Here is a 27674-nt window from a genome sequence, read left to right on the forward strand (position 1 = left end):
ATGGGTACTAGGACAGTGGCTTGGTGGATTCTATACAACTTTTTTTTTTTCTTAAAACTTCTGAACTTAGATTCCCAAAAGCAGTGCCCCTCTGAGTGGCCTGCAGACCTAGTAAACCTGAATGTCTAAGAACAGGACCCATGATTGTTTTCTTTTTTTTTTTTTTAAGTTCTAAGTGGTGCTTATGCACAGTAAACCTAAGAACTGCTCTAAAATTCCAAGTTCACTTATAACTCCCTCAACAATAATAGAGGAGAGGAATGGTATAGACAAGAGCCATGTGGCTAGTTGTCTACATTCTGTTGTTTTCAGGGTTTTTTACTGTTCTCTTCATGTATTGATCACTACGAAGTAAGTATTTGCAATAATATATCCATAAATTACAGAAGGATGATTTATGACCATATGTGCCATATTATATACATATATATGACCATATGTGCCATATTATATATATTATATGACAAGATAATGCCTTTTATCATATGTCATAATGAATAATTACTTTTAAATGTAATCAAATGCAAAATAAACCTTAAAAAAGCTACAAACAAGTCTGCACGTAACATACTGTTAAAATCATTCTGATACTAACTGCTGTAAATAATATATATAGTGTATATTACTCAGTGTAAAATCAGATTGTGGATGTGAAACATGCAGAAAGTAGAAATAGTTAAACAGAATTTGCTCCTTTGTAATGACAACTTCAAAAGTGGTTATCTTTGATAGTAAACATGTTCACTTATCCTTGAAAGATAAAAAAGGACTATTTTGCATTTTTGTATGAGTACTTGGTAAATTAATCTAGCCAACCAAATAGGTTTCTAGAATGTGTGGATATGGAGAGAGATAAACAGGTAAGATACTGGTTTCATTTTTACTGGCCCCTGTTCTATAGTTGTTATTTTCTTCATGCTATGACATATTCACAAAGCTAAAATAAGGACAAGGCGCCTGGGTGGCTCAGTCGGTTAAGTGTCTGCCTTCTGCTCAGGTCATGATCCCAGGGTACTGGGATTGAGTTCCACATGGGGCTCCCTGCTCAGCAGGAAGCCTGCTTCTCCCTCTCCCTCTGCCCCTCCCCCTGCTCGTGCTCTCTTTCTCTCTCTCTCTCATAAATACAATCTTTAAAAAAAAACTAAAAGACAAATACCAACTTATAAAAATCTAAACTTTCTTTAAAAGTTTTCCTATAAAATTCTGTTGCAGCTGGTGTACTATTTCAGAGTTCTTTAGCCAGCTATACATGCACAAACTTCACAAGCTTAAGTTTAGTCTGCATTTCTCCATTAAGATGAAAAAAATAAAATGCAAAATGAAAACCGTACTCTCTCTTATCTGCCATTTTCTTAATTGTAAATCTGCATTAATTGATATTTGCCATACTCTGCCTATAAATGGATAGTTGATTGATAGCAAATATAAAGAGCTGTTTTTTCATTTTGTTTTAATTATATGTAATTTATCTAAGTAATCTGTGAGTGATAGCTACAAGCCAAAAAATTATGAATTTATTAGAGTTTTACTTGCCTTTTTCTGTTTACTAAGATCGCAACAATTTTATCTTGTCAGTATGAAATGGAGGAGTGGAAATGGTGTTATTTCTCAGTCTCAGACTTAACCACCTTATCTCAAGCTTGAGGCTTATTTTGAATAGCTTCACTTAGCTATATGAACATTTCTATAAATATGCTTTAGCAAGTTTATCTGTTTTCTTCAGTCCTATATCTACAATTATCTAAGATGTCTCCCTGTTTAGATATCCTTCTAACATCTGAAACATAAAACTGAAAACTTGACCTCATTATCTTCCCTCCCAATCTCTCCTCTCCAAACTCTTCACTTCATCAGTGTCATAAATACTAACATCTTTTTGGTCCCCAAGCTTTGAACTCTTGAAAGAATTTTTTTTTGCCTGCCTACTCAACTAAAAATCATTTCTAGAAATGATACATAAAAACTATACCAAAGCTTCATAGCCTTGTGCTTTTATACAGCAGGAGCCCCTATCGTGCCCAACTCCCTCAATCCCTCATTCAGCTTTATGATCAGGATTCCTTAAACACTGTTGTAAATATCACACACCTAAAGTGGCCCCAGTGGAATTAGACCTAAATTTCCAACTGGTGTTATGAACATATTCCTACTCTCTGTCAGATCTCGTCACCTATCACCCTCATACCATTTGTTGAGGTTACCATGCCCATTTGAAGACAAATGGAAAGTAAAGAAAATTTTAAAAACAAATACCACCTATTACATCTATATGACAAATACATATTTTTTTTATTTTTACTATTTTGGGTTCATTGTGTACTCTTTCTTTTTTTTTTTAATTTTTTTTTTTAAAGATTTTATTTATTTATTTGAGAGAGAGAATGAGATAGAGAGAGCATGAGAGGGGGGAGGGTCAGAGGGAGAAGCAGGCTCCCCGCCGAGCAGGGAGCCCGATGCGGGACTCGATCCCGGGACTCCAGGATCATGACCTGAGCCGAAGGCAGTCGCTTAACTAACTGAGCCACCCAGGCGCCCCCATTGTGTACTCTTTCACACTGCTTTCTAATACAGTCTTCTAATTTACTGATATCACTGCTTTTACCATGGTCCAGATGTGAACATTACTACATTCCCACTCCCTGTATTGCTTGTGTGCATCCTCAGAACTAATGCATATTTACCATTTTCTTTGTTTCATCATAAGTCTTACTTCCTTCAGTAAAAGCTCCTTTATAGATTTTCAGCATCCACTGACACACATTTTGACCTATAGTGTAATTCACTAATTTAGGGGTGCCTGGGTGGCTCAGTCATTAAACGTCTGCCTTTGGCTCAGGTCATGATCCCAGAGTCCTGAGATCAAGCCTCACATTGGGCTCCCTGCTCGGCGGGAGGCCTCTTTCTCCCTCTCCCACTCTCCCTGCTTGTGTTCTCTCTCTCTCTCTGTCTCTGTCAAATAAAATCTAAAAAAAATTTTTTAAATGCTAAAAAAAATAATTCACTAATTTAGTTGGCTTAAGTATCAGTTATATACTGGGTTCTGAAGAGACAAAGTGAGACAAAGCTCTTGACCTTGCTCCTTCAGGAGCAAACCAGTATGTAAAAATTTAGATTTACAACACAGATACAGTTGAAGCAGCTAAAATTGCTTGAAAAAGAAGGCTAGCCCTGGTTTGGGTTGATCTCACTTAGAGGCCACCGACTAGCTGGAAGAACTCAATTGAGCAGTCACTATGAGCCTTAGTTTTCTCATTTATAGAATGAGGGGAGGGACTCATTAACAGAAATCATAGCTTCCATATATTGAACACTCGCCATGTGCTGGACACTGTGTTAAGTCCTTTAACAAGTATTAGTTTATTTCACTCTCATAATTACCATACAGCACAACTATTCTCATTGTACTAAGGTAATTGGTCTAAGATAACATGAAGTGTGAATGGCAGAGCGGTGCTTGGACCAGGAGTGACCAGTCCCAATACATTTCCTCTTAATCACTAGCACTCTTGAAAATCCATGGAATTCCATTCTTGTTATTTCCTTTCTAAGGGATGGGCAGAGGAGTTGGGTTTTAAGATCCAACTCTGTGATTCTAAGTGGTTTCTTTAAAGTGTATAAAATAATTTGCCATAGACAACTGTAGAAAGCTCCCCTTATTCATTCATTGAGCAGATGTTTGAAATTGTACAGAAACCAGTTTTACAAAGATTTATATATAATGAAGAAGCATGATTAGACGTAGTTTCTCTTTTCATGGAATGGTTTCACAAAAGTTTGACTTTACATTTGAGAAAACCAAGGAAATGCCTGTGGGCTGATTTTGCTTGTTCTGTGAGGACAGATCTCACATCCTCACTTTTCCACTTTCTCCTGCCCTTATACAGCAGGTAAGCTCTTTAATGTAAAGGTAGGTATTTTTAAAATGCCATTTAAAAGACAAAAGCAGTGGCACTCACGAGCTTCCATGTCAAAAATAATTCTAAAACTAGCCAGTTGTAAAACAGATTTTCTGCCTATCCTTCATACATAATTCTTTTTCCACTATCTTATTAACAGATTTACAAGGGTCCTGACTCTTCATTCCGGTATTCAAGCCTTCAGCTGAACTGTGAATATCGTTTCCGTGTGTGTGCCATTCGCCAGTGCCAAGACCCTGTCGGGCATCAGGACCTGGTAGGTCCCTACAGCACAACAGTGCTCTTCATCTCTCAGAGGACTGACCCACCAGCCAGCACTAACAGAGACACTGTGGAAAGCACAAGGACCCGGCGGGCACTGAGTGACGAGCAGTGTGCCGCCGTCATCCTCGTGCTGTTTGCTTTCTTTTCCATTCTGATTGCCTTTATCATTCAGTACTTTGTAATCAAGTGAAAATATAACTTTATTTTTAATACTGTATTACATTTTATTTTGTCATGTACTAAAATTATTTCTGTATTGCTTTTACAAAAACAGTCGCATTTAGCACTGGCATTGAGACTATAATACATCATTTTTGCCATTTTCAATGCTTATATCGTTAGGTAGAGGCTGCACCTTATTAGAATGCAAGCCACAGAAATAGCAATTTTTGGTTTTTTGTTTGGTTGGGACTTTTTTCTTTCCTTTTCTTTTTTTTTTTTTATATGCCTTCTTGTAAAACAAACTTTCTAAGAGGCAACAATATATAATTGATATTTTGACCAGTCAGCATGAGTGTAACAGTGACAACCTGATCTGTTTGTTCTAAAGATATTACCTAGTGAAAAATTCAGAATGATTAAAATTTACACTAACATGCTATAAAAAAAAAAATGTTAAAGTCTGATGCTGTGAAAGCAATCTAGTGCTATATTTCTACCTCCTCATTTGTCTTAATTATTTGGTAAATGGGATTATGATGAATAACTGGAGGGGCTTAGCAGACAAAAACTGGATGAAAGAATATGCATGAAAAAAGAAACTTCTTATTTGATAAATGTGGAGTTCTTCATTACAAGTATATATTCATGAATTTACAGATAAATCACTTAAAGAAAGCACAGACAGTTTACTTGGCCTAAAAATATTTTAATGTTTACTCAAAAAGCACCTCTTCAGGTCTTGAGAACATGGAAAAGAATAGAGGGCTTTATACTTTTTAAAAGTAATCATACTCAGCTCTGAATTTCAAACCTATTTAATTTGGTTTTTATGAGCCTCTGAACTATATGTATGTGTATGAGGACATGCATATACATATATGGCATATATATAAACTATACATACCAAGTGTAGAAATATACACACACACACACACACACACTCACTCCATCTATCTGGAATAGCCTAATTTTGAAGAACTCCCATAAGTTTTGCTGCTTCTCCCATAACTACTGCCATCACCATCAGAATTCATAATCAAACCTAACCTTTTTGTTTGGGGCACCAAATCTGAAGACAAAATTAATTTGCACCAGTAAACTTCAAGCTGCTTTCTTTCTTGAAAAACTAATGTTTAATGTAATGTCTGTCTGGATACTGTTCCAAATTGTTGATTGCATGTGGTTAATGTTGCATTAGAGCACTTTGCAATTGCATAATTCATTAATGTTTTGTGAGCTTGCATTTGTGAGTTATTGGATGATCAGATTGAATTTTGTCAAGTATCACATTGTACATCTTGCATAGATGTCGATGACTGCCAGTAATAATACAGTTTGTAATGATAAACTATCTAAAATTCTTGTTTTATCACATCTGTTGTTACCTGTAAAACACTTGTAACTAGCCTTTTTAATTTATTATTTGAATTTTAGGATAGTGAATCACTAATTTTTAGTTGCTGAGGTTAGCATTTTAGTGATTACTAAGCACTTCTGTCAGTCTTTGAAAAAAGGACATATGTTTTGTGCTTTGAAGATCTCTGAAGAATTTCTCTTCTATTAGAATGGGCATGTATTGTAACTGTTTTATGTCAAATGATCTGTGCTGTAGAAAAAACATTAACTTTGTTCAAAAAAGAAACGGATAAACTTGGCCTTTCCAAGTGGTAAGAATGATCTGTCACTATAATATACTGTATGTTTACATTTTATTTAAATTTAATCTCATGTATAGGCTAACTTTCCCCCCAAAACAACAGTGATTGCGATTATTTTCTAGAAACTTCTTAAAAGTGCCACATTTGGCAATACAAATGAGTTTGAGTGTAATAGCCCAGAGATTTCTATATAGTTGAATGTCTAAAATGGTAAAATATGCCACTGTGGCGGTTACAGTGGCTTATGTTTTTCATAGTAACTCAAATGAACTCCTATTTTTGATAGTAAATGTCATTTAATAGTGTGCTTGCCATTTGAGCCTCACTGCAAAATCAGTGCAGAGGAGAAAACAATTTTTAATGTAATCTTGATTTTACCTCATATACTGTACATTCCAAAAACTCTAAACTTTTTAAAGATTATACACTACCAAACATATCACCTTAAAATTGTATAAGGTTGAACTTCATACAAATGAAAAAATATAATCTCATAAAAATACATAACTATGTAGCAAAAGTATCTTTAAAATCCATGGAAAATAAAAGTTGTATCATTCTTTTTTGAGATATGTTTATTGTATTCCTATACACTCATTATTTGCTGCCTCTTTTAGAGAATGAAATGTTAAGGTCTCCCTTCGTGCAGTGGGTTTACAATAGTTTTTTTTATCAGTATTCAAATCTTCAGTGTGAGAGGACCCATATTCAAGAAGGTAACATCCAGTAGATTAAAGAATGAAATAAGTTTTATCCTAGTGACCTGATTTTATGCAGTTCTCTAGACATCTTGCTTCTTTTACTTGTATAAAGAATAAGGATGGCTCTGAGGTAAAGTTCTCATTGGAAAGGAAATCTGACCTTCATACCGTTCCTGCATTCTTCTATTTCCTAGTTAGTACCTTCTTTTTCTCAGCTTTCAGAGACCTAGAACCTTCCTATTACTGGCACTGCTATCTGCCCCCATGTCTGCCCTCCACCAGGAAGTTCAGCATGTCCACCTACAATACCATGCCAGAAAGTTCATCCCATGCCTGAAAATTCTCACGTACCAGAAGATTCAGTGTTCCCTCTCACTTACCCCTGTTAACATTTCCATCCACAGATCTCAAAGGGGGTACATTGCCCTTTTTTTTTTAAGTTTTTTTTTTTAAGATTTTATTTGAGAGAGAAAGAGAGCATGAGAGGGGGGAGGGTCAGAGGGAGAAGCAGACTCCCCACTGAGCAAGGAGACTGATGCGGGACTCGATCCTGGGACTCCAGGATCATGACCTGAGCCAAAGGCAGTCGCTTAACCAACTGAGCCACCCAGGCGCCCTTTTTTTAAGTTTGTATTTAAATTCCAGTTAATGTACAGTGTAATACTAGTTTTAGGTGTACAACATAGTGATTCAACACTTCCATACATCACCTGGTGCTAATCATAACAAGTGCACTTCTTAATCCCCATCACCTATTTAACCCATCCTCCCACCACCTCCCCTCTGGTAACCATCAGTTTGTTCTCTATAGTTGAGAGTCTGTTTCTTGGTTTGCTTCTCTTCTTTTTTTTCCCCTTTGCTCGTTTGTTTCTTAAATTCCCCATATTGAGTGAAATTGTACACTATTTGTCTTTTTCTTACTGATTCTGCTCAGCATAATCTCTAGGTCTATCCGTGTTGCAAATGGCAAGATTTCATTCTTTTTATGGCTAATATTCCATCATATATATATATTTATATTTGTTTTTCTTTCGTATTTTTTAGATAAATACCTAGTAGTGTGATTGCTGAAGTGTAGGGTAGTTCTATTTTTAACTTTGTGAGGAACCTCCATACTGTTTTCCAGAGTAGCCGCACCAGTTTGCATTCCCCTCAACAGTGCAGAAGGGTTCCTTTTTCTCCACATCCTTGCCAACACCTTTTGTTGCTTGTGTTGTTGATTTTAGCCATTCTCACTGGTGTGGAGTGGTATCTCAATGTAGCTTTGATATGCATTTCCCTGATGATCAGTGATGTTGAGCAACTTTTCATGTTTCTATTGGCCATCTATATGCCTTCTTTGGAAAAATGTCTGTTCATGTCTTCTGCCTGTTTTTTAATTGGATTATTAACTTTTGGGGTGTTGAGTTTTATAAGTTCTTTGTGTATTTTAGGGGCTCTTTATCAGATATGTCATTTGCAAATACCTTATCCCATTCGGTAAATTGCCTTTAAGTTTTGTTGATTGTTTCCTTCTCTATGCAGAAGCTTTTTATTTTGATGTAATCCCAATAGTTTATTTTTGCTTTTGTTTCCCTTGCCTCAGGAGACTTATCTAGAAAGCAGTTGCTATGAAGTTACTGCCTGTGTTCTAGGATTTTTATGGTTTCAGGTCTCACATTTAGGTCTTTAATCCATTTTGAATTTATTTTTTTGTATGGTGTAAGAAAGTGCTCCAGTTTCATTCTTTTGCATGTTACTCTCCAGTTTTCCCAACACTATGGATACATTGCTTTTTAAAATCCAGGTACAGGGACACCTGGTTGGCTCAGTTGTTAAGTGTCTGCCTTCGGCTCAGGTCATGATCCCAGGGTCCTGGGATCGAGCCCCGCATCGGGCTCCCTGCTCAGCGGGAAGCCTGCTTCTCCCTCTCCCACTCCCCCTGCTTGTGTTCCCTCTCTCGCTGTGTCTCTCTCTGTCAAACAGAATCTTTAAAAAAAAAATTTTAAAAATCCAGGTACATCCCTAAGTGTCACAACTGTAGGTACCATAATAAAGCTTAAAATGTTAGGTTGGGGAAGAGGAGATATTTTGAATATAGGGGCATCACTTCACAGAAGCAACAAAGTATGAATCCAGCCTTGAGAAGAATATGATACTGACTCACAGTGTTGCATGTCACTTCTTTTTTCTGTAGTTTGGAAAAGAAATATGTATGTCCTGTTTGAACTCCATGGATTGCATGATGGTCCTTACCATCATGAACATTCTCTATAGAAGGATCCCTTGTGGGTGGTGGCTTAATCAGGCAGACATTACAAAAGAAAATGATTCTCCAAAACCTAAAACCAGGCATGCTGTAACCTAGCCACCTACCATCAGTATTGGTGATGATAATTAATGCCTTATATTTTTAAAGAACTTTTTAAAAATTCTATTTTCAGGGCGCCTGGGTGGCTCAGTTGGTTGAGCGACTGCCTTCGGCTCAGGTCATGATCCTGGAGTCCCTGGATCGAGTCCCACGTCGGGCTCCCTGCTCGGCAGGGTGTCTGCTTCTCCCTCTGACCCTCCCCCTTCTTGTGTGCTCTCTCTCATTCTCTCTCTCAAATAGATAAATAAAATCTTTAAAAAATTTTTTTTAAATTCTATTTTCATATATACTTTTTAAGATAGTGTATATAGCCTCAATAGTATCCCTTAAATTACTCATTCATTATTCTCTCCCTGACACTCTTAAAAGGGAGAAAATACAAAAAAGAAAGTTGACAGAACTAAGATTTTAATAGTTACAGTCATCAAATCTTCCATGTACAGAGTGGAGCCTTCAAACGTTTAGATGCTATAATGACTGTTTTTCATCTTATATAATAAAAAGGATACTTGCTATGGGAAATTTGCCAAGGAAAAGATCTTTGAAGCAATAGATATTGAAGCCACGTGATTTATTCAAATCATAATGGTTTGCATCTGTTCACCACTCAATGCACACTAGGCGTTATGTTCAATGCTTTACCTTAGTTATATAATCCTCTTAATTGCCGTATTAAATATCAACTGAAGCATAGAGGAGTTAAGCACCTGCCAAAAGTCACATGGCTAACAAATGATGGAGCTGAGATTTGAACCCAGGTGACTGGTCTAGTGCCTCCCCACACTATCCTCTGCTGTCTCTCTCACAAATCCTGAATTCAATAAGGAAATCAAATTAATAATATTGCATTTATAATAGTATTTATTGAGTACTTTCTGCAAGCCAGGCATTGTACTAAACACTTCCCCCTATCCAAAACAATCCACAGCCCTCTAAGGATTGAACAGAAATCAGACAAGGACAATCTGATACAAGTAACAAACTAAATGAGCAGCTCTAATTTCTTTGCTCTACAGTTTCATCTTTTGATACTTTGACTTCCATTTTGAGCTTACACTCAGCCCCAGAAATAACCCTCTGTCTTAAATACTCATCCCTCCAAGGATGAAAGTACCTTTATTGTCCCTTGCACGAATGAGACAAGCTAACATGTTCAAAAAGGGAATATAGCTACAATGTGGATGAACCTGGAAAACATGCTAAATGAAAGAAACCAGACACAAAAGATCACATGTTGTATGATTCTATTCATATGAATTACCTAGAATAGGTAAATCCGCAAAGACTAAAGATTAGTGGTTGCCAGGGGCTGGAGGGAGGAGGAAATGGAGAGTAATTGCTTAATGGGTATGGGGTTTTATTTTGGAAATGTTTTGGAACTCTACAGAGGTCATGGTTGCACAACAGTGTGAACATACTAAATACCATTGAATTGTTCTCTTTAAAATGGTTAATTTTATGTAAATTTCACCTCAATTTTTTGAAAAGGGAATATAAGATAAACCTAAAGACTAATATACAGACAGCACAGGACTAGAGAATCCTGGACATCATCAAATCAATAAACTGACCTAATCATTAAATCCATTTTGCTAAGGACACAGACCAACTTCTCACTTCCTGATTTTCAAACTTCCCAGACCCCCTTGGATGTCCCTACTACTTTCAGTGGGTGGGCTGAATTTTTTATGGATGTCCATGATAATTATTAAATGATTTGGCCTGCCCAGGCCAAAGTTATCAGCTCTATCTGACACTCTTCATTATTTCTAGGATGATTCAGTGGTCTTAGAGAAAATACGTTTTGCAGTTACACACTTCACCAATGACAACTGCTGTGCAGTAGGAATGTCCATATATAGTAGTATAGGCCTTGTTTCTCACAGCCTATGTTCTGAAAAGTAACCTAGAAAACCACGTTTGAGGAAAATTCATGTATTGGGTGCTCCAGTAATACTAATAATTAATGTCTCTAACTTTTATACCAGCATGAAATCTAGTGTCTAATCATGCTGTGGAAAATTTGGTGTCCAGTCCCTGCGAATCTGGCTCAGAATGACCTCCAGAGGGTGAAGAGGGTAAAACTGCAAAAAGCCCCAGGAGTACACACATTTCCAGAAAGAGTGTACACAGTTTATGACAATATAGTTAAGAATTTTTTTAAAGGGACACCAAGTTTTATTTTTATTTTTTAAGATTTTATTTATTTGACAGACACAGCGAGAGAGGGAACACAAGCAAGGGGAGTGGGAGAGGGAGAAGCAGGCTTCCTGCCGAGCAGGGAGCCCGATGCAGGGCTCGATCCCAGGACCCTGGGATCATGACCTGAGCAGAAGGCAGACACTTAAAGACTGAGCCACCCAGGTGCCCCAAAGGGACACCAAGTTTTAAAAGATACTATAAACCCACTGTAAATAAAAGAGTATGGCACCGCCATTCATTTGGAAAAATAAAAATAGAAAAACTCTGGTCCCGCATCGGGCTCCCTGCTCCGCGGGGAGCCTGCTTCTCCTTCTGCCTGTCTCTCTCTTTGTCTCTCATGAATAAATAAAAAAAAGAAAATCTTGAAAAAAAATAGAAAAACTCTGAAAAAGAGCAATGAGAGACTAGCCCCACTAAATTATAATGCCTCAATAACTTATGAGTACTGAAAAAAAAAACCTAAAGGAACAGAACAGGAAGTCCATAGTCTCAAGAACACGTAGGAATTCAGTATTTTACAAAGCTGGCACCTCAAGTCAGTGAAGTAAAAATGAGCAATTCAATAGATGATGTTGGGACAACTGGATAGCCACCTAGAAATTAAAAGTTGGATCCATATTGGGGAGCCTGGGTGGCTCAGTCATTAAGCATCTGCCTTCGGCTCAGGTCATGATCCCAGGGTCCTGGGATCGAGGCCCCGCATCGGGCTCCCCGCTCAGCGGAGAGCCTGCTTCTCCCTCCCCCACTCCCCCTGCTTGTGTTCCCTCTGTCACTGTGTCTCTCTCTGTCAAATAAATAAATAAAATCTTAAAAAAAAAAAAAAAGTTGGATCCATATCACCCACACTTTACACCAGAATGAATTCCAAATGAATCAAACATTTAAATGGAAACAAACGAAATAAAAGATGTGAAAGAATTCCTATATAATCCTGGCATGGAAGTGGCCTTTCAAATCATGCCTCAAGATACAGAATCCACAAAAGGAAAGATTGATCATTTCAATGTCATATAAATAAAAACTTCTGCATAGCAATTAAAAAAAAAAAAGTTCAAGGAAATAGCAAACCTGGGGAAAAAATAGTTGCCATTCATATTCCAGAAAGGGCTAATCTATCTAATCTCTCTAATATAGAAAAACGTAATAAATTCTTAAATATGTGAAGATGAAATAACCAATAACCCAATATAAAAGCAGGCAAAGGATTCAAGCAGTTCACAGAAAAGGAAATACAAAGAACTCAAACATATGACAAGATGCTCAATCTTACTCATAACAAGAGAAATGCAAAGTAAAATACAAAAAACCATTTGTCACTATCATTGGCAAAACTGCAAAATTTTGGTTACACACTATGTCAGTAACACGGTAAAAAAACAAGACATTGCTGGCGGAGTTTAAGCTGTACAATTCCTATGACGGGATATTACACATTGCACATACTCTTTGATCAGGCAGGTCCACCGACAAATATTTAACCTACCCATTTAATCACCCACTTGTGACACACTGGACACTATTCATTGCAGACCTGTTTGTAACAGCAAAAGACTGGGGAAATACCTAAATGAGCAACGATGGGAAAATGATTAAATAAATTGTACACTCAACGTAATGGAATGCTATGCAGCTATAGCAAAAAGAATACAGCAGCCTTCTGTTTACTGATCTGGAAAGAACACCAAGGCATGTTATGAAGTTAAAAAGCAAAGTGCAGAATAATGCAAGCACTCCAGTCAGGCATCCCACTCTTCGAGTCTCCTGGGTCCAGGCACCAGACAGGTGAGTGAATGAGACTTCAGGGGCTGGCCCCTAGCTGTCGAGCCACTCCCAGCTTTTGGATCTTTGCAGCTGAGGTCCCAGATAACAGGAAGCAAAGACAAGCCATTCCTGTATTCCTAACCCACAGAATTAGCACAATCAAAGGGTTGTCTTAAGCCGCCGAGTGGTCAGAAATTTTGCTATCCGGCACTAGTTACTGGAACACATGGTTTGAATTCCAAAATACAAGGTTCCTGGCCAAATACTGGTTCTTCTTCAGGGCACTCCCCACCTACCTGAGGTTGGAAGAGGCCAGATGACTTCTGGCTAACGAAAGGTAAGCAGAAAAGACATTCATCCCTCTATTCATTAGGGTTCAGCCAGGAAAACAGATGCCACACTAGATACTTAATAAGGCTCATTTAACATTGGACCTTGGCATAACAAGTGTTAGAAGGCCGTGAAAGCAAACAGGTGACACAGACATAATAAATACCTGGGAAAAGCTGCCACTCTTTGGGCTGGAAGCCAAAGGAAGATGCTGCAGGTATCAGAACCTAGGAGGTTCGAGGAGGAGCCCCGGGAACTGGGAACCAGACCTCTGAGGAGGGGAGGCTGCCTGCCTGCTGCTGGTGGGCCTTCTGTTTGTGCCCAGAGGAGCTGGAGGCTGAAGCCAGTGCTGCTGGGAGGGCACGGGGCCCTCGCGGGATGGCGGTGAAAGGGGCACGAACAGGAAGGCGCAAGTGTCTTCTTCGCTGCCCTGCCCTCCAGCACTCCTGCTGACAAGCCCAACAGGGAGTGGGTGGGCCAAGGAGATGAGTATGTGCAGAATCCCAGGAGGGGGGCTTTGGAGCCCAGAGACTTGCAGCTTGAAGCTGGTACAGTCACTTCCAGGCAGGAGCATTTAATTTGCTCTCTTCCCCTGCCTTAGGGATGAAGGGGGCACCTGCTCTTATGGAGATGTCATATGCCTAGAACAGCGAGCCACCAAATGGAGATAAGCCCCCTAGAGTGTCCCCCACACTCGAGGCAGGCTCTAGGGGAACAAGAAACAAATGTGTGAGGTGTTAGGGGGCACTGGTCTTTGGAGGCTGTTGGCTCAGGCAGCAGCCCCTGCCCTGTGCTGCCCACGCGCTGCACCTGCACACCTGGCTTGTTTGCAACGGGCCCAGCCCCAGCCACCTGCACAGACGCAAGAGGCTGGAACGGGGGCGGGGCGGGGGGGGGGACAGTTCTCCAGGGAGGTGAAGACGAGAGGCAAGAGTCAGCTCACCCATGCCTCAACCCGATCTGTCAGGGGTACCAGGGAGCTAACGAGAGCCCTGAGGGCATCAGAGACAACACTCGCATCACACTGAGGGCCTTGGGAAACTTGACCTAGAAACTAACATTCTGAGTGCTCTTGAAAGGCAAGTGGATTGGGCTTTCGACAGAAAGCAATGGAAAGAGAGCTAAGAGCAGGGGCATAGGTATGGGTGCCAGAAGGCATAAGAGTTGACCAAAGAAAGAAGTAGATAGGGGGCTCGTTTGGACCCAAAGATAGCCTCTTTTTTATGTTATTATCATGATTAAGAAGAACTAACAGAGAGGGCTCACTGCATGCCAGGCACCCAGCTAAGGACTTGATTGATGTTGACTCACGGGAACAACCCAGTGAGGTGGTCCCTATACACAGATGAGAGTCGCAGGCTCAGAGACATCAAGTCACTTGCCCAAGTCCACATACTAAGTGGTGGGCTCTGCCCCACACTCTTCATCACTCTGTGCAGGGTTCCCTGAAGAAAGCCTCCACACTGACCCCCACACAAAAGATGGAAGGATTCCCCAAAGACAGAGTCCTTCTACCTCCCTCCATTCCACTCCACAGAAAGAGTTAAGAACATTCATGCCTAATACCTAAGACAGAAAGTTATACCTAGCCAGCCCCCTTAAGAGGTAGAAACAGCCAACAACAACTCTGTCCCCTTAGAAGATGAATATAGGGGTGAGGGTGCCCAGAAATTTTTCCTTATTACTTTAGACACGTCTTCCTCACTGTATGGACATGGCCATTGTGGGGCATTCTGACTGGACAGACAGTGTGCTGAAAAACTTGGAAGAAGGGAAGGCAGGAGCAGAGTACTCTAAGGTAGCATTTGCAGGTCTTCCCAGATGTTGCAATTCAGACCAGCTGCATCATAAACAACATTCATAGTTTTCCCTTTTTATTTTCATCGTCATGAACATGCTGAGATTTTTGCTATTACAGGAGCCCGGAGAAGTGTGGCTTATGTCTCAGCATCTCCTTAGCTTCGAGGGTGGTACAACACTTCAAGCAGGGGGGCTTAGCTCTCTAAGTGCGCTCCTGTGGCTGATGGTGCAGAAGACGCCAGCAACCACAGCATAGCAGAGAGAGCATGGCCGGGGGAGCCCAACTGGGCCCAGGGTGACCATGGGAGCCGGGACGGTCATTCTTGACCAGGGACTATCCACTGGGGCTGGGAAAGGGGTACCGGAATCTCCAGGAGGGATTTCCCCAGGTCCTACACCCTTTTCCCGGCCACCCTTCCCAGGAACTTGCTCTCTCTCCACCAACATCCTTGATAATCATTGCCAGGGGGAGCCTGTCTCTCTTAGGAGAAACTAGGACCAAGAGAAAATTGCTTCGGCAACAATCACAGCATATCCGGAATCTCTGCAGCCCACAGAGTCTTGCCTGAATGTGCCCTGCCATGTCCCTGCTGTGCAGAGAGAAATCTGGGAAAGCCTGAGGCCCGGGGTCAAGGTAGTGGTCAGGTTCTGGAGATGAGGGCCAGCCAGAGCCAGCCCTCAGCCTTTTCTGCCAGGGGTTCGTACCCCTTCCAGGGCGGAGCTCTGCCATCTCTGTATTTTATTAAATAAGGTGCCATTTCCTGGCACCTGGGGTCTATAGGAGCCAGCAGGTCTTTAAGTGAAGAAGGCGCTGGGTGTGGGGCCCACAGAGCCACCGTGTGAGGGATGAAGGCTGTGGAGTGCCCACTGAGTGGGTGTCTGTCTAAATACAGCAGCCCCTGCTCAGCCTGGATTGCCACCACCTTTGGGGAATGTGGGCCCAGAGCTGCCAGATCTTACCATTTTGCAAGACAAACTGAAAAGCTGGAACGTCATGGGAAATTTCCCAACTATATAATGTTGACGCAAAACGTTACGAAACGTGGGTCAATTGCTGTGTGCATTCAGCTTTCAACCTCTGCCTCCCATCCTGCTCTTCTGTGGAGAAGCGAGTATTAAACCTGTGGAGTTTCTACAAATGTCAACAGGTAAATTGCAAGTTATGGATGTATCCTAATGCTCCTTAAAACTTTCAGTATCCTTCCATTTGTCCAGCTCATATCTGGAATATGAGCTAAAAGACACTTTCCTAGCAGAATCCAGAACATGCCAACCACTCCCAAGGCTGGTAGTGCTGTGGTGTGTATAGGGCACAGTGGTCGTGGCCCCCGGACGTGAGAAACAGTAACTCCGCTTACAGAGATAGCTTCTCTGTGCTTTGTTTTCCTCCCCTGGAAAAGGGACATACTGAGGGGCGCATGGCGGGCTCAGTTGGTGGAGCATGAGACTCTTGATCGCGGGGCTGTAAGTACACCACGTTGGGTGTAGAGATTACCTAAAGATAAAATCTTTTAAAAATAAAATAAATTGGGGCGCCTGGGTGGCCTCAGTCGGTTAAGCGACTGCCTTCGGCTCAGGTCATGATCCTGGAGTCGCGGGATCGAGTCCCACATCGGGCTCCCTGCTCAGCGGGGAGTCTGCTTCTCCCTCTGACCCTCTTCCCTCTCATGCTCTCTGTGTCTCATTCTCTCTCTCTCAAATAAATAAATAAAATCTTTAAAATAAAATAAAAATAAAATAAAATACACCCAAACGGGTGTACTGAAAAGACCCACCTCATAATGCAGTTATTGAAGAGTAAATGAGTTAAAATATGCAAATACTTGGAACAGCACCTTGCACACTACCAGCGTTAGCTTTATTTTTAGTCAGGACATCCCAGCCCGCCAAAAAGCCAACCTATGAGGCCTCCAGCCAAGGGCCAAGGGCCTATCGATGATACCAGTCTCTTGCTTCCAGGGACATAGAGCCATAGCAGGGCCAGACCTGGCCTCGCTCTCACCCCACACAAGTACCAGGCGCAGACACACCCATAAGGGAGAGGGGAGAGGTGTCCACACCCCTGACGACGTCCTCTTCCTCCCATCAGATGAAGTATGAAGTCAGTAAGCTGGTGGATAACCTTAGAAATACAAAGTAGAAAGCAGATTTAGTCATTCTCCAGATAGCTCATCCCATTTCTTCCTAAAACACGGACCGCCAAGCCATTATAATAAGGATTCAGATCTGCCTGACAGACCAAGTCCTGCTTGAGTTGCAGCATCATGATGTAGAAAAAGCCTGGGGCGAACCCATCTCTCCATATCAGTATCCTATCTGGAACCTGAATATCAACAAACACTTGCTGAACACCCACTATAATCAAAGTACTGTTCTCAGTCACTGGGAATTGTAAAGAAAATAATGGTACCTGGTTCTGCAGAAGCTTATCCGTTCCCTGAGTTAACAAATATTTATTAAATTCTCACTTTGTGCCAGGTACTGATCCAGACACTAGGGAAAGAGCACAGCACACAACAGATCACAGCCCAGCCTTCTGGACCACAGGATGTCGGTAGGGGAAGGGGCAGGGCAGATAACAAACAAAGAGTTAAGTAGATTAAATAGTAGAGCAGTTGGTAACAAGCAGTGTAGAGAGAATACAACAAAGAAGAGGAGTGTGTGAATGGAGGACGAGTATACAGAATAGTAGGAGACGGTGTAGTAACCCTTGTGAGCCTGCATGGCGCGGGCCGCCATGGTGGGTGGGGAAAGAGCAAGGAGCCTTCAGCAGACGTTGGGTAGACCAAGCTCTGGGGCAGAATGGAGAAAAGGGAAGAACCTCAGGGACTGCAGCCGTGAGAGCCAAGGGGAAGGTGTCAGGTACTCCAGCGAGCATCCCTTGAGCCAAAAAAAGGGACCACAAATTCACTAACCACAGACCTCTCCTCTGGGGTTAGCAGAGCACCTGCTGGCCAGGCAAGAAGGGGGCACCGAACTGGAATGTGGCAAATGCCAACCCTGGGCCCCCAAGATCCCACACGAAGCTAGGTGACCCCCTCCGTTTTATTTCATAAGGACCTTCAAGCTCCCTGACCTCTCCTCCCAAACACCTGGGCTCCCCTAGGGAAAAGCGGGGAAGGAAGAGGAGGTTGTGGGATAAGCATGCTATCCAGAACGGAACACCACACAGGGGCACGGTTCCATTCTTCCAACTGGACTAGGCTTTATTCAGGCTAATTTCCTCTTGCTCCCCAGCCAGTGAACGCTCAAGGGAAAATCAGATCAACAATAGATGACGAAATTGCATTTTCTTTGTTTGGGGGTAGAGGGAGGGAGAGAGAAAAAGTGGAGGTCCCAGGGTGGGTGGAGGATTGCAGGAGTTGAGGAATTAGAGAAAGTGAGCTAGAAAGCCAGGGGTCGAGGTCAGAAAGGGGATGACTGAGGCTGAGATGCAGGAGGGCTGGCAGGTCCTGGCAATGATACTGCGTGACGGACGCCGGCAGGAGTCGATGCCTGAGATGCCCTGGAGGACCAGCTCATCCACAGGGAGACCGAGGCATTGCAAGACTCCTGTGTGTGTGGTGTGCATTTTATCAGGAGACAAAATCACAAGCGAGTCCCACTTTGCTCAGGGGTAAAATGAGCTCCCAAGGACATGAGTATTAAGTGGAAAGCAAAGGGCCAAACAGCCTAAGCACTCAGTAAGCGTCATCTATTGTCATTAAGACCGCAATGAACTGGCTCATAAATCAGTTTTAGTCTTTTCCCCAGAATTTTAGTTCTTCCTAGCGTTGGCAAATACTCTGCTTTTTTGTTCATAAAATATTTTGTACATAGGAACAATGCAGCACACGTAAGCCCGCAAATACACACGTGCATACTTCACCCTTGTTCTTTAAAACCAGTAGACATGGTCATGCCCACCGATTTCAGGGTTTTAAGGGATGGCTGAAATTATCTGCTCAAGTCCCTCCACTCCTGCTTGAAAACTTACAGAAGAGGAGACCTGGGCTGGGCGAGGCTGGGACTGGTCTAAGATCACTTGGTTGTAGAGTCATAACTAGAACCCGGGGTCTAAACTCCTCTCCTGTTTGTACGGAGGCAGGCTTTCCTAAGCGCCTGGACACAGCCACCAGCCGAGGTCCCTGAGAAGGTCCCCCTCTGTACTCGAGCGGCCGGAGCGCCCGCGCTCCGCTGGGGTCAGCAACCCACCTCACCGGGGTTCGGCAACCGCTGCCCGGGACGGGGCAGGACTCGTGCGCCGCGGCCGCCTCCCGCGTTCCAGTTTGCGGGGAGGGAAGCTCCCTGGCACGCGACGGGCCGAGGAGAGGGCGCGGGAGTGGCGCGGGAGTGGCGCGGGCGTGGGGCGGGCCTGTGGCGGGCGGAGGCCGGGGGCGGAGACTGCGCGCCGCCCGCGTGGGAGGGCCTCAAAGCGGACCCTGCAGACTCGCGTCCTCGCGCGCGGCGCCGCAGAGCTCGGGCGGTGCGGACGGGGGCCGGTGAGCCGCTGCGCGCGGGCTGCCCGAGGAAGCGCGTCGCCAGCCGGGCCCTGCGCTCGGCCCCCGGGGCCAGCCGGGGGCGCGGCGGCGCGGCCGGGCGCCGAGCGTGTGTCCTCGCGGCCGCCCGGCGCGGTGCGTCCATGGGCAGCCCCTGGAACCGCAGCGACGGCGCGGAGGGCGCCCCGCTGCCCTGTGACGAGCGTCTCTGCTCGCCCTTCCCCCTGGGGGCGCTGGTGCCGGTGACCGCCGTGTGCCTCGGTCTGTTCGCCGTCGGGGTGAGCGGCAACGTGGTGACGGTGCTGCTGATCGGGCGCTACCGGGACATGCGGACCACCACCAACCTGTACCTGGGCAGCATGGCCGTGTCCGACCTGCTCATCCTGCTCGGGCTCCCCTTCGACCTGTACCGCCTCTGGCGCTCGCGGCCCTGGGTGTTCGGGCAGCTGCTCTGCCGCCTCTCGCTCTACGTGGGCGAGGGCTGCACCTACGCCACGCTGCTGCACATGACGGCGCTGAGCGTCGAGCGCTACCTCGCCATCTGCCGCCCGCTCCGCGCCCGCGTCCTGGTCACCCGGCGCCGCGTCCGCGCACTCATCGCGGCGCTCTGGGCCGTGGCGCTGCTCTCCGCAGGGCCCTTCTTCTTTCTGGTGGGCGTCGAGCAAGACCCCGGCATCGACGCGGTCCCAGACCTTAACGGCAGCGCGCCGTTCACCCCCTCGCCCCGCACCTGGCCGCCGCCGCCGCCGTCCCCGCCGTCGGGGCCCGAGGCCGCGGAGGCCGCGGCCGCCGCGGCGCTGTTCAGTCGCGAGTGCCGGCCGAGCCCGTCTCAGATGGGCGCGCTGCGCGTCATGCTGTGGGTCACCACCGCCTACTTCTTCCTGCCCTTTCTGTGCCTCAGCGTCCTCTACGGGCTCATCGGGCGGGAGCTGTGGAGGAGCCGGGGCCCGCTGCGAGGCCCGGCCGCCTCCGGGCGCGAGAAGGGCCACCGGCAGACGGTCCGCGTCCTGCGTAAGTGGCGCCCCCTCTGTTCCAAACACGCCAGCCCGCGGTCCAGGCAGCGTCCCCTTCCCCTCGTCTCCCAACGCCTCTTCTAGCTACAGTTCCTTGTGTCATTTTGCTCCAGCCTCCACCTGCCGGTCCTGCCCGTCTCCAGAGAAAACCATCTCCAGTCCTCTGATAGTTCTGGGTAACCCCAGGGCGCCCCCGAGGAGTGTGGTATTTGGTGGGATGCCTGGGTCCGCTAAGCCGCTGGATCCGTGAGCCGGGCTGATCCAGGATGGGGAAACCAACCGCCTGTCTCTGTTAGATGCCATAGATGTGAATTACTCATAGTACCTTTGAGAACATGGGGTAGAGCGCATTAAGCTAAATTAACAAACAAACAAACAAACAAAAACTTAATGTTAAGTTATCCTGCAGGCTAAAGTGAACCATGCCCATATCAAAACAAAAAATTGTGCTGGAAGGAAGACTGCCAGAACAGCTTGTTAGTAGAAATTTCTCCTTCTGGTTTATGTCCAGCCGTGATAACGCATATATGCAGTTTTAAAGCAAATGTCGATGCTGTTTGCAGCCTGGTAGTTGTCCTGGGGTGGGAATCGGCTAGGTAAAAGTTTATTTAATTTGTTTGCTGTTACTTATTATTTCGGATGGTTTCTCGGCGGGGGGGAGGGGGGCTTATTTGTTTTCGGATGCTTTAGCTAACTCTGGTGCCTGTGTCTTGTTTTACAGTGGTGGTGGTTCTGGCATTTGTAGTTTGCTGGTTGCCTTTTCACGTGGGCAGGATCATTTACATAAATACAGAAGATTCTCGGATGATGAACTTCTCTCAGTACTTTAACATTGTAGCTTTGCAACTTTTCTATCTGAGTGCGTCCATCAACCCGATCCTCTACAACCTCATTTCAAAGAAGTACAGAACAGCGGCCTGGAACCTGCTGCTGGCCAGGCAGTCCAGACAGAGAAGTTTCTGCAGAAGCAGGGACATGGGGGGGGACACAGGAGGAGATACTGCTGGCTACACAGAGCAGAGCACCAAAGTACAGACGTCGTCGACCAGCATGGCCAAGCAAGTGGCTTCCTCCCACAACGCGGGGACTTCAGGGAAAACAGGTCTATAGGGAAAGAAGGACCGCAAGTGGGCAACTGATGCCGTTAGGAAGAATTGGGAAGAGTGGTCAGCATTTTGCAAATTGATCGGCAACTTTGTCAGCATGATTTTTTTTTTTTCCTTTTTAAACCAAGCTACGCAATTTAACCACCTCCCGGCATACCCCTCAAGGACGTTGATTTCAGCCTCGGGAAATCCCACAACACAAAATGTGCTCTGGGGAGGTTTTCTAAGTTTTCGTTCTGCTAGACTTTGGAAATATGATTGCTCATTTTCTGGTTAATAAGTCATACAGAGATGCTGTCATGAGACTTGTCTCCTCTGAGATCAGGGGTGTATTTGTATTTTCATGTTCTGGATATACATGTAATGGTGCATATACAAGGAGCCCAGGATAATTAGAGCTTTTATTCAAGAAATTATTTAATGCCTACATAAGGTAGCAGAATTTTTTAGAAGCAAATGAAGGGAATTGTGGGTAAAGGCCAACGTTCAGGGGTCCCACCTCACTCCTGGCTGAGAACAAATCATAGAGTTGAGGGACAATACCGTCTTTTTTTTTTTTTAATTTTTTTTTTTTTAAGACTTTATTTGCGAGAGAGACAATGAGAGACAGAGAGCATGAGAGGGAGGAGGGTCAGAGGGAGAAGCAGACTCCCCGCCCAGCAGGGAGCCCGATGTGGGACTCGATCCCGGGACTCCAGGATCATGACCTGAGCCGAAGGCTGTCGCTTAACCAACTGAGCCACCCAGGCGCCCGAATCTGCAGAATTTCTTTTTTTTTTTTTTAAAGATTTTATTTATTTATTTGAGAGAGAGAGAATGAGAGAGAGAGAGAGAGAGAGAGCATGAGAGGGGGAGGGTCAGAGGGAGAAGCAGACTCCCTGCCGAGCAGGGAGCCCGATGCGGAACTCGATCCCGGGACTCCAGGATCGTGACCTGAGCCGAAGGCAGTCGCTTAACCAACTGAGCCACCCAGGCGCCCGACAATACCGTCTTTTGGAACTGCTGTGCATCAGCAAGCGTGTTGCCACCCACTTGTCCCCGAGACTGCCCCCCGGGCTTGCCCAGTGCCATGGCTTCAAGGCAGCGCCCCGCACACGGAAGCCTGAGGGCAGGGAGCAACTGCAGGGCTTGGCTTCCCTGCAAAGTGACTGGTAATGACATTTATAAAGATCGTTATTGTGCCTTATTTGCCTCAGCTTGGTGGGATACGTATTACCATCATTCCTGTTTTACTGGTGACGAAATCGAGTCTTCGATGTCCCAGGGTGGGTGTGAGTCTGAGCGCCAGTCTTTAGATTCTTACCCATTCCCGCCATGGGACGCTGCTCTTACTGCAAAACACAGGAGTCAATGGATGTAATCAGGGCTGAAAGAGAATGTGTCCGCCTTTCTGACCAACAACTCTGTCCCTGTTTTGTGTTTTACGGTTTAAAACACAGACCTGTTTTCAGAGGGCTGCTGCCCGCACCCCAAAGGGCTGCATTGACTCCACCGTCTGTAAGAATGGCGCCCCCTGCAGGCGGGCAGGGCACAGAGTCTCTGTTGTAAACTACAGACGGTGAATCCAGAGTCCACTCAGCGTGCTGACAAAGGTCTGTCACTTTTACACTGACCAACCAAATACAGTGATGCCTTCAGGTCCCCGTGAAGGGTCCTGACACCCTGGTCCTGCCCTCAACTGGGACAGCAGTCTTTCGTCTGCATTGTGTCTCTGCCAAGTGGAGGGACAAGCAGATAGTGGCTGCTTGGGGCGGCCGTCCCCAGACTGTACATGGCAGGTATTTGGTGATTACTTGCAAAAAGGACTCTGTGGAGTCACCACAGCACGTACCACATCAGAGGTCCCAAGTTGTCGCACCCAGCTTTCCTTGACTTCTTTTGTCCCAGAACAATCTCCCCATCCTCCCTCCTCAAGAACTCTGAAACCTGGTGGACTGAGGAACCCTGTTGGAGCCAGCAGGGTTCGCACAGGGGGGACGTGCCAGCCTTGTGCCCCGGCCACTCCTCGGCTTGGTGGCCCTTCGTAGGGGTGTGCTGGAGCTGATGCCGCACAGTGTCTCTGCTCGTGGGGGTTTGTCTGTGGGGCAGTCAGATGAGGCCTGTTCCCTATGGAAGGTCATGGTTAGGAACCTTACTGATATCTTAAGTGTAATAGAGCTATAGAAGCAAAGACCTCTCCTTTGAGCTTTTTCGGTGAGATTCCAGAAGAGAGGGATTTATATCCCACTTCCCTGTGACCTAAGTGTGTTCCCAGGTGTGTGGGAGTGGGGAGGGTCCCCCTTCCTTCACCACTGGGTGCCTGAGGTGGAGGGTCTGAAGCCCATCCCTCCTGCAGGTCACTGTGCAGTTGTTTCTGAAGTGCTGGCCTCACTCATTAATGGACTGTGAAATCAGTGGACTCTGTCACTTTTTTTTTTTTTTTTTTTTTTGTAACAGGAAGGAGTGGGGCAAGAACAGAATAGAGAAACCAGGCCTTCACGTGTGGTAAGGGGAACTGTTATGTTGTAAAACTTGTTTCAACTATTAGCCCGTGTCTTTCCTGGTTCACAAAATAAAATGTGTTCTTACTGTGGGTCGTGGTCAAGAATATTTGAAAAATTGTTCTCAGATCTAAAATTGTTCTCTACCCCAGCAGAAAGCGTCCTTCTGTAACAAGAGGGGGATTCCTCAGAAGACCCAGGATGGCTGGTCAGGGATCATTGGAGAGTGTGGTTTTCGGTCCTGGGCCCCCCTCCCTCTCCCCAGGGGTGGTGTCATCAAGGCTGTTCCCCAGGGCCACTCCCCACACCCTCCACGTGCTGGCGTCCCTGCAAGGTTCTCTTAAACCCTCTCTGCTGTCTGCAGACCAAAATGCTTTTGTTAGGTGAGGCATCAGCCTTGGGGAAGGGTTTGTGTTTCATTCATTCACATGGCAAATATTTACCAAGCGAAGGCTAAGTGTATGACCGAACATGCTAGAAAGATAAGTCCATGTCATGGCATCCAAGTCAATCTCCTTTCTAATGGCACTATCTTGTTTGAAATGTGTAATCGTGTCGTCCAGACTAACCCCCAGATTTCGCTCACAGGGTAATAAAATCACCTACATCAGATGGGCATGCAGAATATCACGGTGGTGTTACTCACAGAGACATACATTCCTCCCTTTTCCATATGTGACATTTCCACTTCTGAGGAAATATTCAAAGAAGCTATTGCACAACACCTCCTGGGAACCTAGAGTCCCCTGCACAAGCCCTCAATGGGACATGAGAGGGCAACATGTTTAATGTTTGAACACATCCCCTCCTGACCATTTCTACTCCTGTAACAGTAACACTCACCAGCATGTGAAAGCGTTGGGGACATAAGTGTTCATGGTTGTGCAGGTCGAGTGTTTTAAGGGGAGCTTTGAAAAGACTTTCCTTAAACATAGATGCAAGGCAGTTTTTCATTGTGAGCCAACTTTTTTTTTTAAATGTATTTATTTGACACAGAGAGAGAGCAGGAGCAGGGGGAGCAGCAGAGGGAGAGGGAGAAGCAGGCTTCCCTCGGAGCAGGGAGCCCGATGCGGGGCTCGATCCCAGGACCCTGAGATCATGACCTGAGCTGAAGGCAGATGCCCAACCGACTGAACCACCCAGGCGCCCTGTGAGCCAACTTGCTGAAGATTCTGAATTCTTAAATATTACGTAGATGGGATTGGCTCTGAGCCGCCTTCCGAAGTCAGCATCCTGTCCTGGGAGCGCGGGAGCGTCTGTCCATGCTTGGTGGCCTGGCGCTCAGCGTGTCCCGTGCTCTGCGTAAGCTATAAGGAAGTGACAGAGACAGACTCTACCTGTCCCCTTCTTAGGGAAACAACCCACACTTTTTAAAGAATAACGGACGCCTGTGTAAATAAGGGCTAAAAAGTGCCAGGCGGACCAGGAGAGCCGAGTGTGCACGGGCCGCGGCGCGAGGCTTTGTGTGAATCTCTCTCACAGCACCCAGCATGTTCCCTGGCAGGTGGCTGGTTCCCAGGGTTTGAAGACAAACCGTGTCTTATTCCCCTTGGCATCTCCTGCCCAGGGAGACAACATGTGTTGAACACCGGCCGCAAGGGAGGGGACAGAGATGGACAGATGGCTGCGATGTGTGATCTGAGCTACCAGACAACACAAGGGAAGATGCAAAACATCAGCGCCAGGGCTGAAGGGAGTCGAGGAGGGGCCTCCGAGGGACTGGGGGTGGGGGACGGAGGGCACTGATGTCCCCAGGGGCTGGAGCCCGCAGAACAGACCGGGCACTGCTGGAGGAGGCTGAGCCTGGGAGGCCAGTTGGGAGCAGTTACTGACTGTCACCCAGGCGTAGCGCACTTGTGAGGCAGAGCGTGACACCAGAGCAGTGACATTACCAGGGGCAGCACCTCTGGTGGCCAGGAGCCCCAGCAGCATCGTGGCCTCAGAGCGGCCAGCAAGCCCCAGAGCCGGGCGCTGCCGCCTGACCTTCCGGCGCCCGTAGCAACTCCTCCCCGCGGGCAGCCCGGAAGGCCACGGTTTGACGTTTCCTTTCCCCCCGTCTTTGCAGGGAGTGTGCTCGTCTCGAAAATGTCCCTAAGAATTTCTACTACTTGTGAGGATATGGGGATTTAAAAAAAAAGAGAGAGAGAGAGAGACTATTTTATTATAATGGTTATGCTTGTTCGTAACTGTAACGTAAATAGAAGAAAACCTGATCTTTGTTTCTGTCTTACTTGAATGATAATTCATTACTTTGTCCTTAGAGCGAATATCAGTTCCCTTCCCATTGGCCGGTCAGATTCTCTACAAGCGTGGTTCTCAAACTTCAGCCTGTGTCAGAATCACCAGAGGTGTGTTCGGGCACAGGGGACTGGGCTCCACCCCCAGTTTCCGATTCAGTGGGTCTGGGGTGGGGCCCGAGAACTTGCATTTCTCTCAAGTTCCCAGGCGATACTGATTCTGGTGGTCTAGGGACCACCCTCAGAGCAGCTCTGCTCTAGATTGTGCTACAGAAAATGTGATCCACAGACCGGTGGTATCAGCATCACTTGGGATCTTGTTGAAATGCTGATTTTCAGGCCCCACACCAAACCTTCTAAATCAGACTCTCCATTTTAACAAGATGCTCAGGTGATTCCAATGCACATTAAAATTCGAGGGGCATTGATCCGGAGATTGGAACTGTAGCATCAGGATCTCTGAGGATTGGACGCAGATGTAGCTCTGAAAGCTCTCCAGGTGGTTCTAATGTGCAGACAAGACTGTGAATCATCAATAAGATCTCCCTTACATCAGTCTTTTCCATTCTCACCCTATCCCACTACCCCTTCCCGCCCTTTTCCATCCTTTTCCTGTATTTACCCCAGGATAAAGGAAGAGATACAAAGATAGTGAATAAAGATACTAAAGTTGGGTTTGGTGATGGACTCATATGGAAGTCTTTTATGTTCTGGCAGAAACTCACGACTGTGGTCCAGTAGCGACTCCCTGGTACCTGAGCCCTTCAGTCCCCTGAGCCTCTCCCTGTGGGTGTGGCCCAGCCACCATCAATGCTGACATCGTCCTCGCTGCAGGCCAGGCTGGCCCCAGCCTCTCCATGGCTACTCATCTCAGTAACCCCGCCTCCACCAGGTCTTCAGCTCTTCAAACATGTTCTGTTTTTCTTTGACCTCAATACCTGGTTTGGTTCCTTGCCCTCTTCCTCAGTTCCTCCAGGACAGGCCTGCTCAGCTCTTCATGGCCCTCTTGGGGTCTTGAGTTCTTTTTTTTTTTTTTTTAAAGATTTTATTTATTTATTTATTTATTTATTTATTTGAAAGAGAGAAAGAGAGAGAGAGCATGCACAAGTGGGGGGGAGTGGCAGAGGGAGAGGGACAAGCAGACTCCCCGCTGAGCAGAGGACCCAATGCAGGGCTCGATCCCAGGATGCTGGGATCATGACCTGAACCAAAGGC

General features: G+C 45.5%; 2 protein-coding genes across 5 annotated transcripts in view; both read left to right on the forward strand.

Annotated features, from left to right (window-relative positions):
- Nucleotides 1-6569, forward strand: part of FNDC3A (fibronectin type III domain containing 3A) — a 158333-nt gene extending 151764 nt beyond the window's left edge. For all 4 annotated transcript variants that reach the window (XM_035003413.1, XM_035003411.1, XM_035003412.1 and 1 more), the window contains one exon: nt 4057-6569. In XM_035003413.1, coding sequence (XP_034859304.1) covers nt 4057-4371 — 315 coding nt within the window. In that variant the 3' untranslated portion in view covers nt 4372-6569. The remainder of the gene's footprint in view (nt 1-4056) is intronic.
- A 13197-nt stretch (nt 6570-19766) lies between these two features.
- Nucleotides 19767-21746, forward strand: MLNR (motilin receptor). The gene is made up of 2 exons (XM_035002962.1): nt 19767-20634; nt 21358-21746. Exons 1-2 carry the CDS (start codon nt 19767-19769, stop codon nt 21744-21746), a joined length of 1257 nt encoding a protein of 418 aa, XP_034858853.1.
- Nucleotides 21747-27674: the final 5928 nt, after the last annotated feature.

The sequence above is a fragment of the Mirounga leonina genome, unplaced genomic scaffold (genome assembly GCF_011800145.1).
Source record: "Mirounga leonina isolate KUSES-001 unplaced genomic scaffold, KU_Mleo_1.0 Mir_127, whole genome shotgun sequence".
NCBI lineage: Eukaryota > Metazoa > Chordata > Mammalia > Carnivora > Phocidae > Mirounga > Mirounga leonina.

Bases quoted from the DNA above. Each gene is read 5' to 3' on its own strand.
- MLNR (XM_035002962.1), top strand. From the start codon at position 19,767: ATGGGCAGCCCCTGGAACCGCAGCGACGGCGCGGAGGGCGCCCCGCTG. The intron at 20,635-21,357 runs GTAAGTGGCGCC...CTTGTTTTACAG, and splicing joins GCAGACGGTCCGCGTCCTGC to TGGTGGTGGTTCTGGCATTT.